Source organism: Pecten maximus, chromosome 13, assembly GCF_902652985.1.
Source record: "Pecten maximus chromosome 13, xPecMax1.1, whole genome shotgun sequence".
Classification (NCBI taxonomy): Eukaryota; Metazoa; Mollusca; class Bivalvia; order Pectinida; family Pectinidae; genus Pecten; species Pecten maximus.
In genome coordinates this window covers 29246056-29258468 of record NC_047027.1, presented here as the reverse complement: position 1 = coordinate 29258468, position 12413 = coordinate 29246056, and the positions used below count along the sequence as shown (strand labels likewise).

At 35.9% G+C, this 12413-nt stretch overlaps 1 protein-coding gene across 1 annotated transcript; it reads left to right on the top strand.

Annotated features, from left to right (window-relative positions):
- The first annotated feature begins 1086 nt into the window (after window positions 1-1086).
- On the top strand, window positions 1087-10820 carry LOC117340632 (twitchin-like). The gene is made up of 12 exons (XM_033902396.1): window positions 1087-1108; window positions 2325-2606; window positions 3418-3744; window positions 4409-4711; window positions 5540-5644; window positions 5790-5811; window positions 8201-8256; window positions 8444-8471; window positions 8577-8653; window positions 9445-9481; window positions 9645-9712; window positions 10033-10820. The coding sequence occupies exons 1-12, from the start codon at window positions 1087-1089 to the stop codon at window positions 10083-10085; spliced, it is 1380 nt and encodes a 459-aa protein (XP_033758287.1). The 3' UTR covers window positions 10086-10820.
- The last annotated feature ends 1593 nt before the right edge of the window (window positions 10821-12413 follow it).

Here is a 12413-nt window from a genome sequence, read left to right as displayed (position 1 = left end):
GTGAGTCATGGTGGTGTGATCGGATATCTCCTGTTTTACAGCATCTATGAATGCCTCGAGTGCTGGGACTTTACTGGGTGGAGGGTTCCATGTGCTTTTTTTCCTAAATGGATTAACAGGATTATATATATATATATATACAGGGGTTTTCTGGCATAAATATACACACTTAAATGATGCGAGTGTTGGATGTTTATTTTTTAAGACAATACCGATGTCGGGAATTCGACCGGTATCAACTGATCAGTTGTAATTAGTGTTGAATCAGCAAATCTCCATACAGCACATCTCCATACAGCACATCTCCATACACTGTCTTATCATTCGATTTCCATTTTTTGTAAAATAATTTAATATCCCGTATGGAGCTCCACCGCATAACGAAGCTTCGTCCGGATTTAAAAGTATATATGTCGATCATAAAGTGCAGTAACTTAAATGTATTAAATAAAACTTCAATTATAGTAATTGTGATATCTGATATAATCTGCAGCTTATGCATTGATTTACTTTCATGATATTCATATTCTTGAGACAAACCAAATTGTCAACGTACGTACAGTAGGCCTAGTGCCGGTTTGTAATCGGGTACAATCTAACAAAACATCGTCCGACTGATCATATCAACTCGACCGGTAATGTCGATCCCCTTCTCCTAACAGAACCCTCTGTGAACTGGCTAAATATCCTCGTCCTATGTATGTTCGGTCTATAGAGGTTCCACTGTACATGCGCTCGTAAAAATGAAGTTCAATTTCTCCCATTTATAAGTCATTCACAAAGAAAATACATAATGTTCATATAGTACATTTTCAAAGCATAAAATGTGCATTTAAACTTTAAGACGGCCCCGGTTCCTCTATAGCTCTATCACCGCCAGACACTACCTACACCAGGACAGAGGGGGACACGTTACCGGACATCACCTGTACAGCGGACTGTAGACCTGGCTGTACCTTTGTCTGGACACGACCGGACAACACCAACTTTACTGTCTCACCTGTGTTGTCACTGGGACAACTGGACAGATCAGAACACGGGACGTACAGGTGTACTGCTAGGAATGTTGTCTGGGAGTCGATTATAATGACCAGTGTTACTGCACAGTGTAAGTAACTAGGAATGTTGTCGGGGAGTCGACTATAATAACCAGTGTTACTGTACAGTGTTAGTAACTGGGAATGTTGTCTGGGAGTCGACTATAATAATCAGTGTTACTGTATAGTGGTAGTAACTGGGAATGTTGTCGGAAAGTCGACTATAATAACTAATGTTATCGTAAAGTGTAAGTAACTAGGAATGTTGTCGGGGAGTCGACTATAATAACTAGTGTTATCGTAAAGTGTAAGTAACTGGGAATGTTGTCGGGGAGTCAACTATAATAACTAGTGTTATCGTAAAGTGTAAGTAACTGGGAATGTTGTCGGGGAGTCAACTATAATAACTAGTGTTATCGTAAAGTGTAAGTAACTGGGAATGTTGTCGGGGAGTCAACTATAATAACTAGTGTTATCGTAAAGTGTAAGTAACTAGGAATGTAGTCGGGGAGTCAACTATAATAACTAATGTTATCGTAAAGTGTAAGTAACTGGGAATGTTGTCGGGGAGTCAACTATAATAACTAGTGTTATCGTAAAGTGTAAGTAACTAGGAATGTAGTCGGGGAGTCAACTATAATAACTAATGTTATCGTAAAGTGTAAGTAACTGGGAATGTAGTCGGGGAGTCAACTATAATAACTAGTGTTATCGTAAAGTGTAAGTAACTGGGAATGTTGTCGGAAAGTCGACTATAATAACTAATGTTATCGTAAAGTGTAGGTATATTCTGTTTGTTTTATTAGAGAACAGAGTAATGTATTTTAGTAAACTGTTGCTCACTACACAGACCTTAATATTGATTTTGAAAAAGGCATAACAAATGAAATAATCATCATGTATACTTTTCCTGGCTAGGCAACTTTTTTTAATCTGAATTTTAGGACATGCGTGCTTACTGTATATGAGGAACAGACGTAAAATAATAGAAGACATGTGATTAGTTGCTTCCTATTTTGCGTTGTACTTGTTTTGTATAAGAAGTCATACCTGATTTACCGGCATCATGTCTATATATCTACTTTAACACTTACGTTTTGTATTATTTGGTATGATTTTTTTAATGTATATCTCACATAACTGCGTTCATACATTGTAGTAGCGAGATATACAACTTTGTGCAGATCTTTTTTTGAATCAGAAAGTATTTTTTACTTATAAATATGAGATGTTTTTAATTCCATTCATATCAAAATGATTTGATTATAGGATGTGTCTGTATTTCAGTTCCACCACGAATTTTCAGTCTTGATTACACTGACGGTGATTCTGACGTGACTGAAAATGGACCCAAGTCGCTGGTGTGTTCGGTGGAGAGTTTCCCTTCGTCCACAATACAGTGGTTCTATAAAGCCAACAACACAGTTCTACTGACCACCCCAGACGTCCTGGAGAGTACCTACACCCTGACTAACGCTGACTGTCTGGACACCGGACTCTACACCTGTTCTGTCAGAAACAGTGTCTCTACCACAGCGGTCACCAGGGATATACACATCAACGTTCTGTGTAAGTTTATATAAAGCAAATATGTAAATCACAACAGAACCAATCACTAACAAGTTACGTATATAACATTTACAATGTTCAGTAATATTGTCCGTCCCACTTACGTGTTAGAAGACTTTGTTGAAGCTGTACATGGCGATTGATGAGCCAGTACGCATTGTATATGTTAAGTTTGTCTTTCAGCGTCACATCTTTCTAACAAAAAATGTTAAGAGGATGGTCTGGACAATATATTACATATACTTTCAAAGTTATTTCGTGTGTAAGTATCCCTACGGATTGACTGGAGCTAGTGAGGACAGATCGAATGGGTACCGACGATGTGTTGGATAAGACAAGGCAGTAATTGTAGATCAAGCTTGAGTTCAAGGTGTTACAAGAATATCCGTACGCCTTTAGTGTAGTAATTGCAAAGCTACAAAGTATTCTACATTTGATTATTACTTAAAGGAAATGGTGCCAATTTCAAAATTCACATGTTCAGTGACTGTGATGTAGATCGTTTTTGCATGTATCGCATGATTATTTTTGAAATCGAATTTTCTCTTTATAGGCTATAGAACAGGTCGATGAGGCTTCATAATGTTTAATCTTCAGTACAGTTAAAAGTGTCCAAATCATATGTTAAGGTTAACCAGATGTCCATGGTGAATTCAAGCTGTTTGATTTTAACATTTATTGAGATTAATTAAGGATCATGTTTCGTATGCAGTATGGCTACAGGCAGGTTTTTATTCATAAAATGTTCATGAATTTATTAAAATGTTTTGTTTTCTATCTATATGTTTTTCATTTACCGTGTATATTATAGGTAAACCACGTCAGGACCCAAGAGTTAAACTTAATAACGATTTTGGATTAGCAAGGACTGAGACTTTAGTGATGAATGCCATATTCCTCTCGAACCCACAACCAACGTTTTCTTGGTCTTTCGACACATCACCAGGCACAGGTGTTACAAATCTTGCCAATGGCAGAGACAATTTTGATATTCAAGATATGTTCACAGTGACAAATCTGTCAGCCGTATCAGTCGGGACACGAAAGAATATACAAGCGTCGTGGTTTGGTGTCTACAATGTAACGGCGACGAACAGTCAGGGCAGTGATACACTCAGTTTTACTGCTGCAGCGAAAGGTGAATACATATAATATTATTGTTGGGATTTATTGTAGAATAGTTAAAGATTGCGCCGAACTCTCCTTTTACCGCGCTGTTTCCTAAATGTTGCACCTCTAACAATCTAGACAACATGACGCGATTGCTTCACCATTTCCACAGACGACACGGAAAAGCTAACTGCATTACAAATTAATCAAACGAAGCGAGGATTCTATTGGAAAACAATTACAGTATTACGACACCCTTTTTACTTTTTATAAAGATTTTCATTGCAAAGTATTTGACTAGAATTAGTCATCGTGGGCGGGGCCATAACGGCTCAAACTGACAGACAGCGGTTGAAGTTTACTAGTTCATGCATATTTAGAAAACAAAAACATATTCTTTCTGGTATATGTGGTCAATATCATTATCAGTTGAAAACCAAAAACATTTTGGATGTATATTCTAACGGTTTGGTACGGGGTCAAAAAGTGTCAGTTTAGGTGTATTTTCCTTGTGTTACCCTGACTCTCATGTCTGATATTCGCATGCTAAATATTAGATTAGTCAGTTGTTTTGTGTATAACATTGGGATTATATTATTAAAAACAACAATGTTTGGCAAAAAGTTAGTATATATGCATTCCTCGCTGACAGTTAAGGTCACTTTGTCTCTATTTTCAAATTTCTTCTGTAGGAAAACCAGACTCTCCGTATGGGGGTTTAGCTATGTGCCCTTTTGAAGATCGAGCCACGCTGAGTTGGACATCCGGCTTCAATGGCGGGTCTAGTCAAACATTTATAGTTGGTATACGGACAGATACGCAGAACAGCATAACAATCGACAGAAATATTAGCCAGTCTGACCCAGGACGTGGCCAAAGTGTTACTACAACAGTTACAGGTCTGGCAGCTGACACAAAGCATTTCTTCACTGTATATGCTGTTAATGAATTTGGGAACTCATCTTTGATCCAGGAAGTTAACTGTACAACAAAAGGTGATCGATTTTTCAATAAACCATTATAACGTAGTGGATTGTAGGTTATCCCAGTCATTTTGACTTTGATTTGTCGATCGTCAGTGCTTATACACTTATAGTTTTGAGAATAATTGTTCTCTGATAAAATGATTTCTCATTAAAGTCGGCTAAAAGAACAGATCACAGTGTATAGTTCATTTTTCTGATATTTCATTAAATCTAAATGATGATCCAACGTATTACTTAAGTAAAGAACCAGTCTAAGAACAAATCAAACATATATGAAATATGAAAGTTGAAACAACAGATTAATAAATTAAATTGAAAAATAAAAAAAAAATGTTAAAAGGGATAAACAGATCTCGTATTATGCTCCAGATTTATACGTAAATGAGTTTCTTATTTGTATATGTGTCAATGGAAATCCATTAATAGACTGAATCTTCCTTTTATGCATGTCCCCACACATAAAACAATAAGATAACATACTTCCTATAGTTCTACTCCACACATATGCAGAGATAAGTGTGTATATGGCCGTAGTAGAGTTATATAGAGAGGTAAATGCTAATAAAACAGATAGATTTGACATTAGACGACTTCTTCAGTACAAATGGTTGATTATTTCGGCTTCAGTTGTCATATATACCATGATCATACTAGCACTTTAATTTTAAGAAATGGAAGCATGCGACAACCCAAAACTTGGTTACATGTGTCAAATAACTTGCAGTGACCATAAACTTTAGGATAAAATGAAATTTTAAGAAATGTTTCAGTAAAAAAAAAAACTCTTAAAAAATGTAATGTTTGTTGATAACAAATAAAACTTGCTTTCTTATTCAGCACGTCCATCTCTAGCCGAAAGTACAAATGTAGCAGCAGTTGTGTTGCCAGTCACTGGTGTTCTTATACTGCTGTTGACAGCTGGTGTCGTGATTTTTGTCAGACGTAAGTACATATACTGAGAACAAACAATGTCGTTATCACGTTTTTAACATATCTTAGAAATGTAGTGTGAGAAGATCGTCACACCAAAAGTAATTATAAATGATTTTCATAATACAAAAATAAGGTGTTGAATGTTGTTTTGCAGGAAACCGACAACTGTGCTGTAGGTAAGTATATGTACTTTAAATAAGAAATTGTGCTGCACGTAATTGGAAATGCTGACGCTACTGCATGTGCTGTATGTAAGTAAATGTGGTGTACGTAAGTAAATGTTCTGTTAGTAAGATGTTGTAGATAAGTTAATGTGATGTAGGTATGTAACTGTGGTGTAGGTAAGTGAATATATTGTAGGTAAGTAAATGCTCTGTATATAAATGTGCTGTTGGTATGTACACGTGTTTTAGCTAAATAAATGTGCTATATGTATGTAAATGTGCTGTTGGTATGTAAATTTGCTGTAGTTATGCAAATGTGGTTTATGTTCGCAAATGCAATGTAGGTATGTACATTTGTTTTGTAAGTAAATGTGGGGTATGTATGTAAATGTGTTCTAAGTATGCAAATGTGCTGTAGGTATGTAAATGTGATGTAGCTTTGCAAATGTCCTGTAGGTCGGTAAATGTGTTGTATGTTCTTAAAATGTGCAGTAGGCATGAACATTTCTTGCATGTATGTAAATGTGCTATAGGTATGCACATTTGCTCTAGGTATGATATACTGAAACGAAAAAGAAACGCAACTTCAAATTGTAGGTTTAATAAAATAATACTTGTGAGCATTATGTTTAAATTTCATATGTAATAGTTAATATTGAATATTGATGTAACATCCTTTAAATGTTTAGAGATTTTTAAGAACAGGTCACTTTGCTAGAAGGTCATGATTGGTAGTACCCTACGTGAATCCAAGTTGAAATGGCAGCAGTTTTGAAACCGTGCCCTAATATCGTGTGTGTCCTCCTCGAACAGTTATCACATCTCTAATTCTTTGTTGCATTGAGTTCATCAGGGCATTGACTTTCCGTATTGGAATGTTATTCCATTCTTGGACGAGTGCATTTGCTAACTGAGGGAGGGTATTTGGGGGGTTACGGCGATTTCGAATTCTTCTGTCTAATTCATCCCACAAATGCTCGATTGGGGACAGGTCGGGGCTATATGGAGGCCAATCTATAGGAACAATGTTCTGTGTCGCAAGAAAGTCTCTACAGACTCTTGCAACGTGTGGTCTCGCGTTATCTTGCTGAAAGGTTAGATGATGCTGCCTAACAAACGGCACAACATGGGGCCTAAGGATCTCATCCCGATAGCGTACGGCCGTTAAATTCCCATTGACTATCACCAAAGGCGTCTTCAAACCATGGGAGATTCCCGCCCAAACCATAACTGATCCACCCCCAAATCGGTCGTGTTCCAAAACACAGGCGTCAGCAAAACGTTCGCCTCGACGCCGGTACACACGTTGACGGCCATCTGCTCGAAATAACGTGAATCGAGATTCATCGGTGAAGAGCATAGACCTCCAACGTCTCATAGGAAAACGTCTGGGCATATGTGCCGTTGCCCATTGCATACGACGTGCTCGACGTTGCGGTGTTAGTGGTAAACCAACGTACTGTCGCCTTGCACGCAAATTAGCCTCACGCAGTCTGTTGATCACTGTTTGGGGATGAATTCGACGGTTATGATTACCAATCGTATTCCTTGCCGTTTCAGCGGCCGTTAATCTCCTGTTACGCAGGTGTGCCAACCTAAGAACCCGGTCTTGACGTCGCGACGTTACGCGTGGACGTCCTGATCTCGGCTGGTCATCGACTCTTCCTGTTGCGTTAAGACGTGAAACTAATCGACTAATAGTCGATTTGTGAACTCTGAATTGTCGAGCGACGTGAAGTTGCGTGTTCCCTGCCAGAAGCATCGCTATAGCACGTCCTCTATCAACCTTTGATAACCGTGGCATAATTGTAAAAGGAATTATTGTTTGCAAAAGTATTGGCGATGATGTGGCTCAATGTTAGTGATGAATTGATACTGGTTTGAATGAAAAAAGAACGCATATGTTTGTACAGGCACGGTTTTTGATGTTTTTACCGCGCCGGAAGTGCATAGGTCTCTAGTCACACTTGGGTGATTTTGAAGATTGGTATGGGTGTTAGGCAGGGTGCATGTTTATTTCCGCGATTTTTATACAGATATGTATATTTAATACAAAATTAATCACAATTTTCCATGTTGCGTTTCTTTTTCGTTTCAGTATATTATGTCATAAGTATGTAAATGATTTGTTGATACATGTAGGTATACTTATTATTATTTTGATACGTCAGCATACCTTTTAATTGTGATGACAGATGATTTTTGTTTGTAAATGCGTATATGTCGGTTTAAAATGTAGGATTACCTTGACAGAAACACCAAGCGTCATAGGATCAAAAACGTAAATATGCTTATCTGGTTAGCATTTATGTAAAGTAATTAAAGCAGCAGCATTATTGAAACGATGTAGCTTTGAAACAAACGCTTTCTCTTGATCATGGCAAAATTTCGTATGTTTCAGAAATTGTCAACTTCCAAAGCAGACGGAATTGCAGAATGTTCAACTTTCAGAAAGAGGTATTATCAGCTATTGTACGCACCGTTACCATAGAAAATACGTTACCTAAAAGGTGTATATTGTTTTGATGTTTTTATTTATTTTTTTCTATCAATTTTAAAACTTAACGGGCATAAAACAAAGATTCTGCTTTGATAAATACCTTTGCATTTTCAAACGAGCTTAATACTTTTATCTTATTTACAGACGGAAACCCTGATAGAAATAATGAAAGGTAAGACTGCATTCAGAAAAAAAATATTGAATAATGCTACATTTGTAAAAAAAAAAAAAAAAAATCACGTGACCGTCATAATTCATGTTTATATTTTTTACACAGATCTCCATATCAACAACTTGATCCAAATGACATTGCTAAGCCGTCCGTATATTCTGAACTTGGAGGGATTCAGCACAGTAAGACAGTTTTGCATATAAATGTTTACATTCGTAACGAGGAAGTCTCGCTGCTTTCATATCTAAGCAGTTTGTGATTATATTTGACAGTTACGTACATTGTAATATGTTATAGTTTAAAAGACAATTTTTTGTATTCGTCAATAGTTTAAGTGTTTGGCTGCCGTTGTTTGCCTTGAAAATAACGGTCCAGGATCAATTGATAATTCACCTGTTTATCACTGTATAAACACTAGCTGGCGGCTTACAAAGTCATCGTTGCCCACTGGACCAGAACGAAATTGACCATGGTTTAAAGAGAGTAGATATTTTAGTGTAAAGAACGAACTCGAATTTAAAATAGGCCTAATTACAGAGTAGACAAAGTAGTTAATCTACTAAAGATGTAGTAGGATTTTGTTTGACTACTATCCAGATTGGACAGAGTTCGATGTAGACAGAATCTACTGTATTTTTCTCTATGAATCTAATGAAGTGTTCATAGTATTGTTGTCTTGATATTGATTTTTGTCGAAGTATTAACGTTGAAAATATCCAACATAATGCAAATCAACAAAATGATAATGCTTTGTTGTTTTGAAATGAACGGGCGTAATAATAAGGGATTGAGCTTAAGTACCTTGATGTAATTATTCATGAATACTCATGCAGTATATTAATAACCAAAATGTGCATTTACCTGAACGTTAATATTATTATCTTGCTTCGGAAACATTACAAATTAGCATCAATGTACTTCACTGTTTTACTTAAGTGAATTAATGTTTCCACATTATTCTTTATACTTACAGTTTACCAAAACGATACAGTCGGTGATGGAGAGGGCAGGTAGGTGATGCTTATCAGTTTTTCTCTGCAGATATTTAAGAAGTATAATTTGTTTCCCTTTTTGGTTTGTAATACACTTTCTTTACTCTTAAAATTATATTGATATTGATGTTATCATACTCGAAATTATATCAATTTGTCTATTATCTATTTGTAATAACAGACAGTACCAGTCTTTGGAGGGACGCTCCGATCCGAACGTCTATGATGAACTTCACAGTTCAGCATCCGGTAAGTGGCAGTACACATTGTAGCTTAATACCAGAAATGTAAAGAAATATAATACATATATGTTTTACTGTAAAATATTTAGTAAATGAAGAATTTTTTTTTCAGATACTGACTAGGTTTCAAATTTTGTTTCAGTGTTATCTTCATTAAATAGGATTCACACATTATTTTTGAGTTTATTGAGTATTTAATAATCACAAAATGAATTTTATGGAACCACATAATTGAATGACAAATTGATCACGTTGCATTATCACCATTTTGATTGTTTTTAATGTTCTTGCTTTTCTTTGAGGTTATTTGTGATTTCTGTTTTACAGGCGATAAAGGAACATATGTCAATACCGTCATCGGCGGAAACAGGAAATACTGATACGGACGAGAAAACGTGTACAGAAGATATACAACATGTCGTATGGCATACTGAATTGTATGTAAATTAAACACAAATATTTGTAATCTGCTAAGGACAGAGTATGAAATGTCCTGGATTTGAATAGAATAACTATTGCCAGCTTCTAATCAGGCAAAATAAGTACGTCGACAGATAAAGATCATAACAAGTATAAAAGAAAGGGATATGAATGTTGTTTTGTTACAAAAACGTTATACCTTTGTAGCCGCTGACTTGTCAACTGTATATCATAGAACAAAACCGCGCTGTGGGAAGGTGGTACTTACCCAGTCACCCCGTCAATGTATCCGGTGTCTTTCCATTAACAGGAAACTATATCGGGAATACCTCAATAACTATTTGATGTTTTACATTCGACAAGTTGTTACATTTTGCGGCCAGTTAAAGATTCACTACTGTTAGATAACCATTCAACTTGGTTTTACTGATTTTCCGTATCAAGCTAAAGTTCCCTTCTTTTCTGAACTTGTGCCTATTCCAAGACTGTATAACTAAAGTATGAAAAGCTGGCATTCTAAAAGAAACGGGTTTATCAAGTGCAATAGTGACATTGTAAACATTTGAAGAATGGCATTAAAAAACAACGGTAGAAAATTCGTAGTAGAAAAGCCATCAAATTGAAAAACACATTTCAAGACAAACATACAGCTTTTAGCACCAATAGTACATAGAGAAATGTGGTAAGTGCATTTCATTGTTAACTTATCAAAAATAAAATATAGTTATTATTGTAGTACTTTTTCATTAAAGTCACCATAGGAGATTTTTACATTCGTATTTGTTATGTTTTATTTTAAGTTTTATTACTGCTTTGTTTAATTGACGTTGAATACTTTTCAATAAAGTCTCAAATCAGAACATTCCAAGTTTGGTGTTAAATTAAAAATTTGACGAAAATCGTCAGTAGTCAGTTGGCAGTTTGGAAGACATTTAAAATGCATACATTCAGCAAATTCAAACAAGTGACCTCAATTTATGATTTCGGTAATCTCCAATATCAACTCATCATCGTTGTGTTCAATACACTTTGTTAATCGGTACAATAACAAACCACATTTCTAGATAACAAGGGGAAACATTCGATCAAATCATCTGCTTTTTGCTACAGTAACAAAACCGATAGTACCATTGACTTTTACAAGTAGGCTGATGGGATGAAGAGCCACAAAGTTATTCCAAACACAATCTTTCCCACGCTACAGGTCGTATTAGTCCAATCTTTAGAAATCGTTAAGCAAAATTCTGAGAAACAAAGAAGTAACACATCAAAAAAGATTAGACGGAGGTCGTTACCTACATAAATATATGCAGTACTGATGTGATTTGCGGTAGAGTTTTTTTGTTTTTGTTTTTCTTATTTTATCCTATTTTTTTTTTTATTTTTTTTTTTGGGGGGGGGGGGGGGGGGGGGATGATTCCATTTTCTTTCCAAGGTCTATAACGACGAGTGCTTCTTCGTGGTCTTCACGTTCCTCCTTTGATACTTTCTATTAATGTAGCCACTATTTCCAAATGGACATCATGTATGACGTGTTGTGTGGAACGACTAGAATAATACACGTCTGCCATGCTGTACACTGGTTTTATTCAGTAGAAACCTACCAAACACATCAATGTAGAGAAAGTGTTGACTTAACGATAACTTCAGTTATCAATTAACCTCTAAGATAATGGACAAATGCATTCATCAAACTCCTACAGTGACCATTCTAGGTGTCTCAGTAATAAATGACAAAGACCCAGGAAAACAAAATACCCGAGTAAATAACTCTTGATCTGGAGTATCTTTTTAAAGATAACAAGCATCATCGGTAAAAATGGTGATGTAAATGTGATTATCGCAAAATAAATAAATAAATAAATAAATGAAAATAAACATAACACATATCAGGTAAGCCGACATCGACAAGCATGACGATAAGCATTTTGATGCAGTGAATGTATTTACCAGATACATTTACTTATTTCCAGACACATTAAATGCCATCATACGTTGGTGATTGTCATATGTTTGTACATTGTATACCACAAATTGTTCAATTAAGTCCAACATTATGGCCCACCTCTAGGCTGCATCTGTACGCACACGTATGCAACAACATGAAGGATCACCCCTGGGTCATCTTTGTGATGCAATATAGTTTGAAACGTTGAATCACGCGTTTGAAAATAAACTAGACGCTTTCAGACAAAACATAGCCTCTTATGTTTTTTTACGTACACCGTATCTAGTAAATGTTCATCCGGAGTATATTAGCATATGACACTTATATAATACAGCTGCCC

Coding starts and splice junctions, on each gene's coding strand:
- LOC117340632 (XM_033902396.1), top strand. CDS start 1,087: ATGACCAGTGTTACTGCACAGT. Junction 8,257..8,443: donor TGTTCAACTTTCAGAAAGAG/GTATTATCAGCT, acceptor TCTTATTTACAG/ACGGAAACCCTGATAGAAAT. Junction 9,713..10,032: donor ACTTCACAGTTCAGCATCCG/GTAAGTGGCAGT, acceptor TCTGTTTTACAG/GCGATAAAGGAACATATGTC.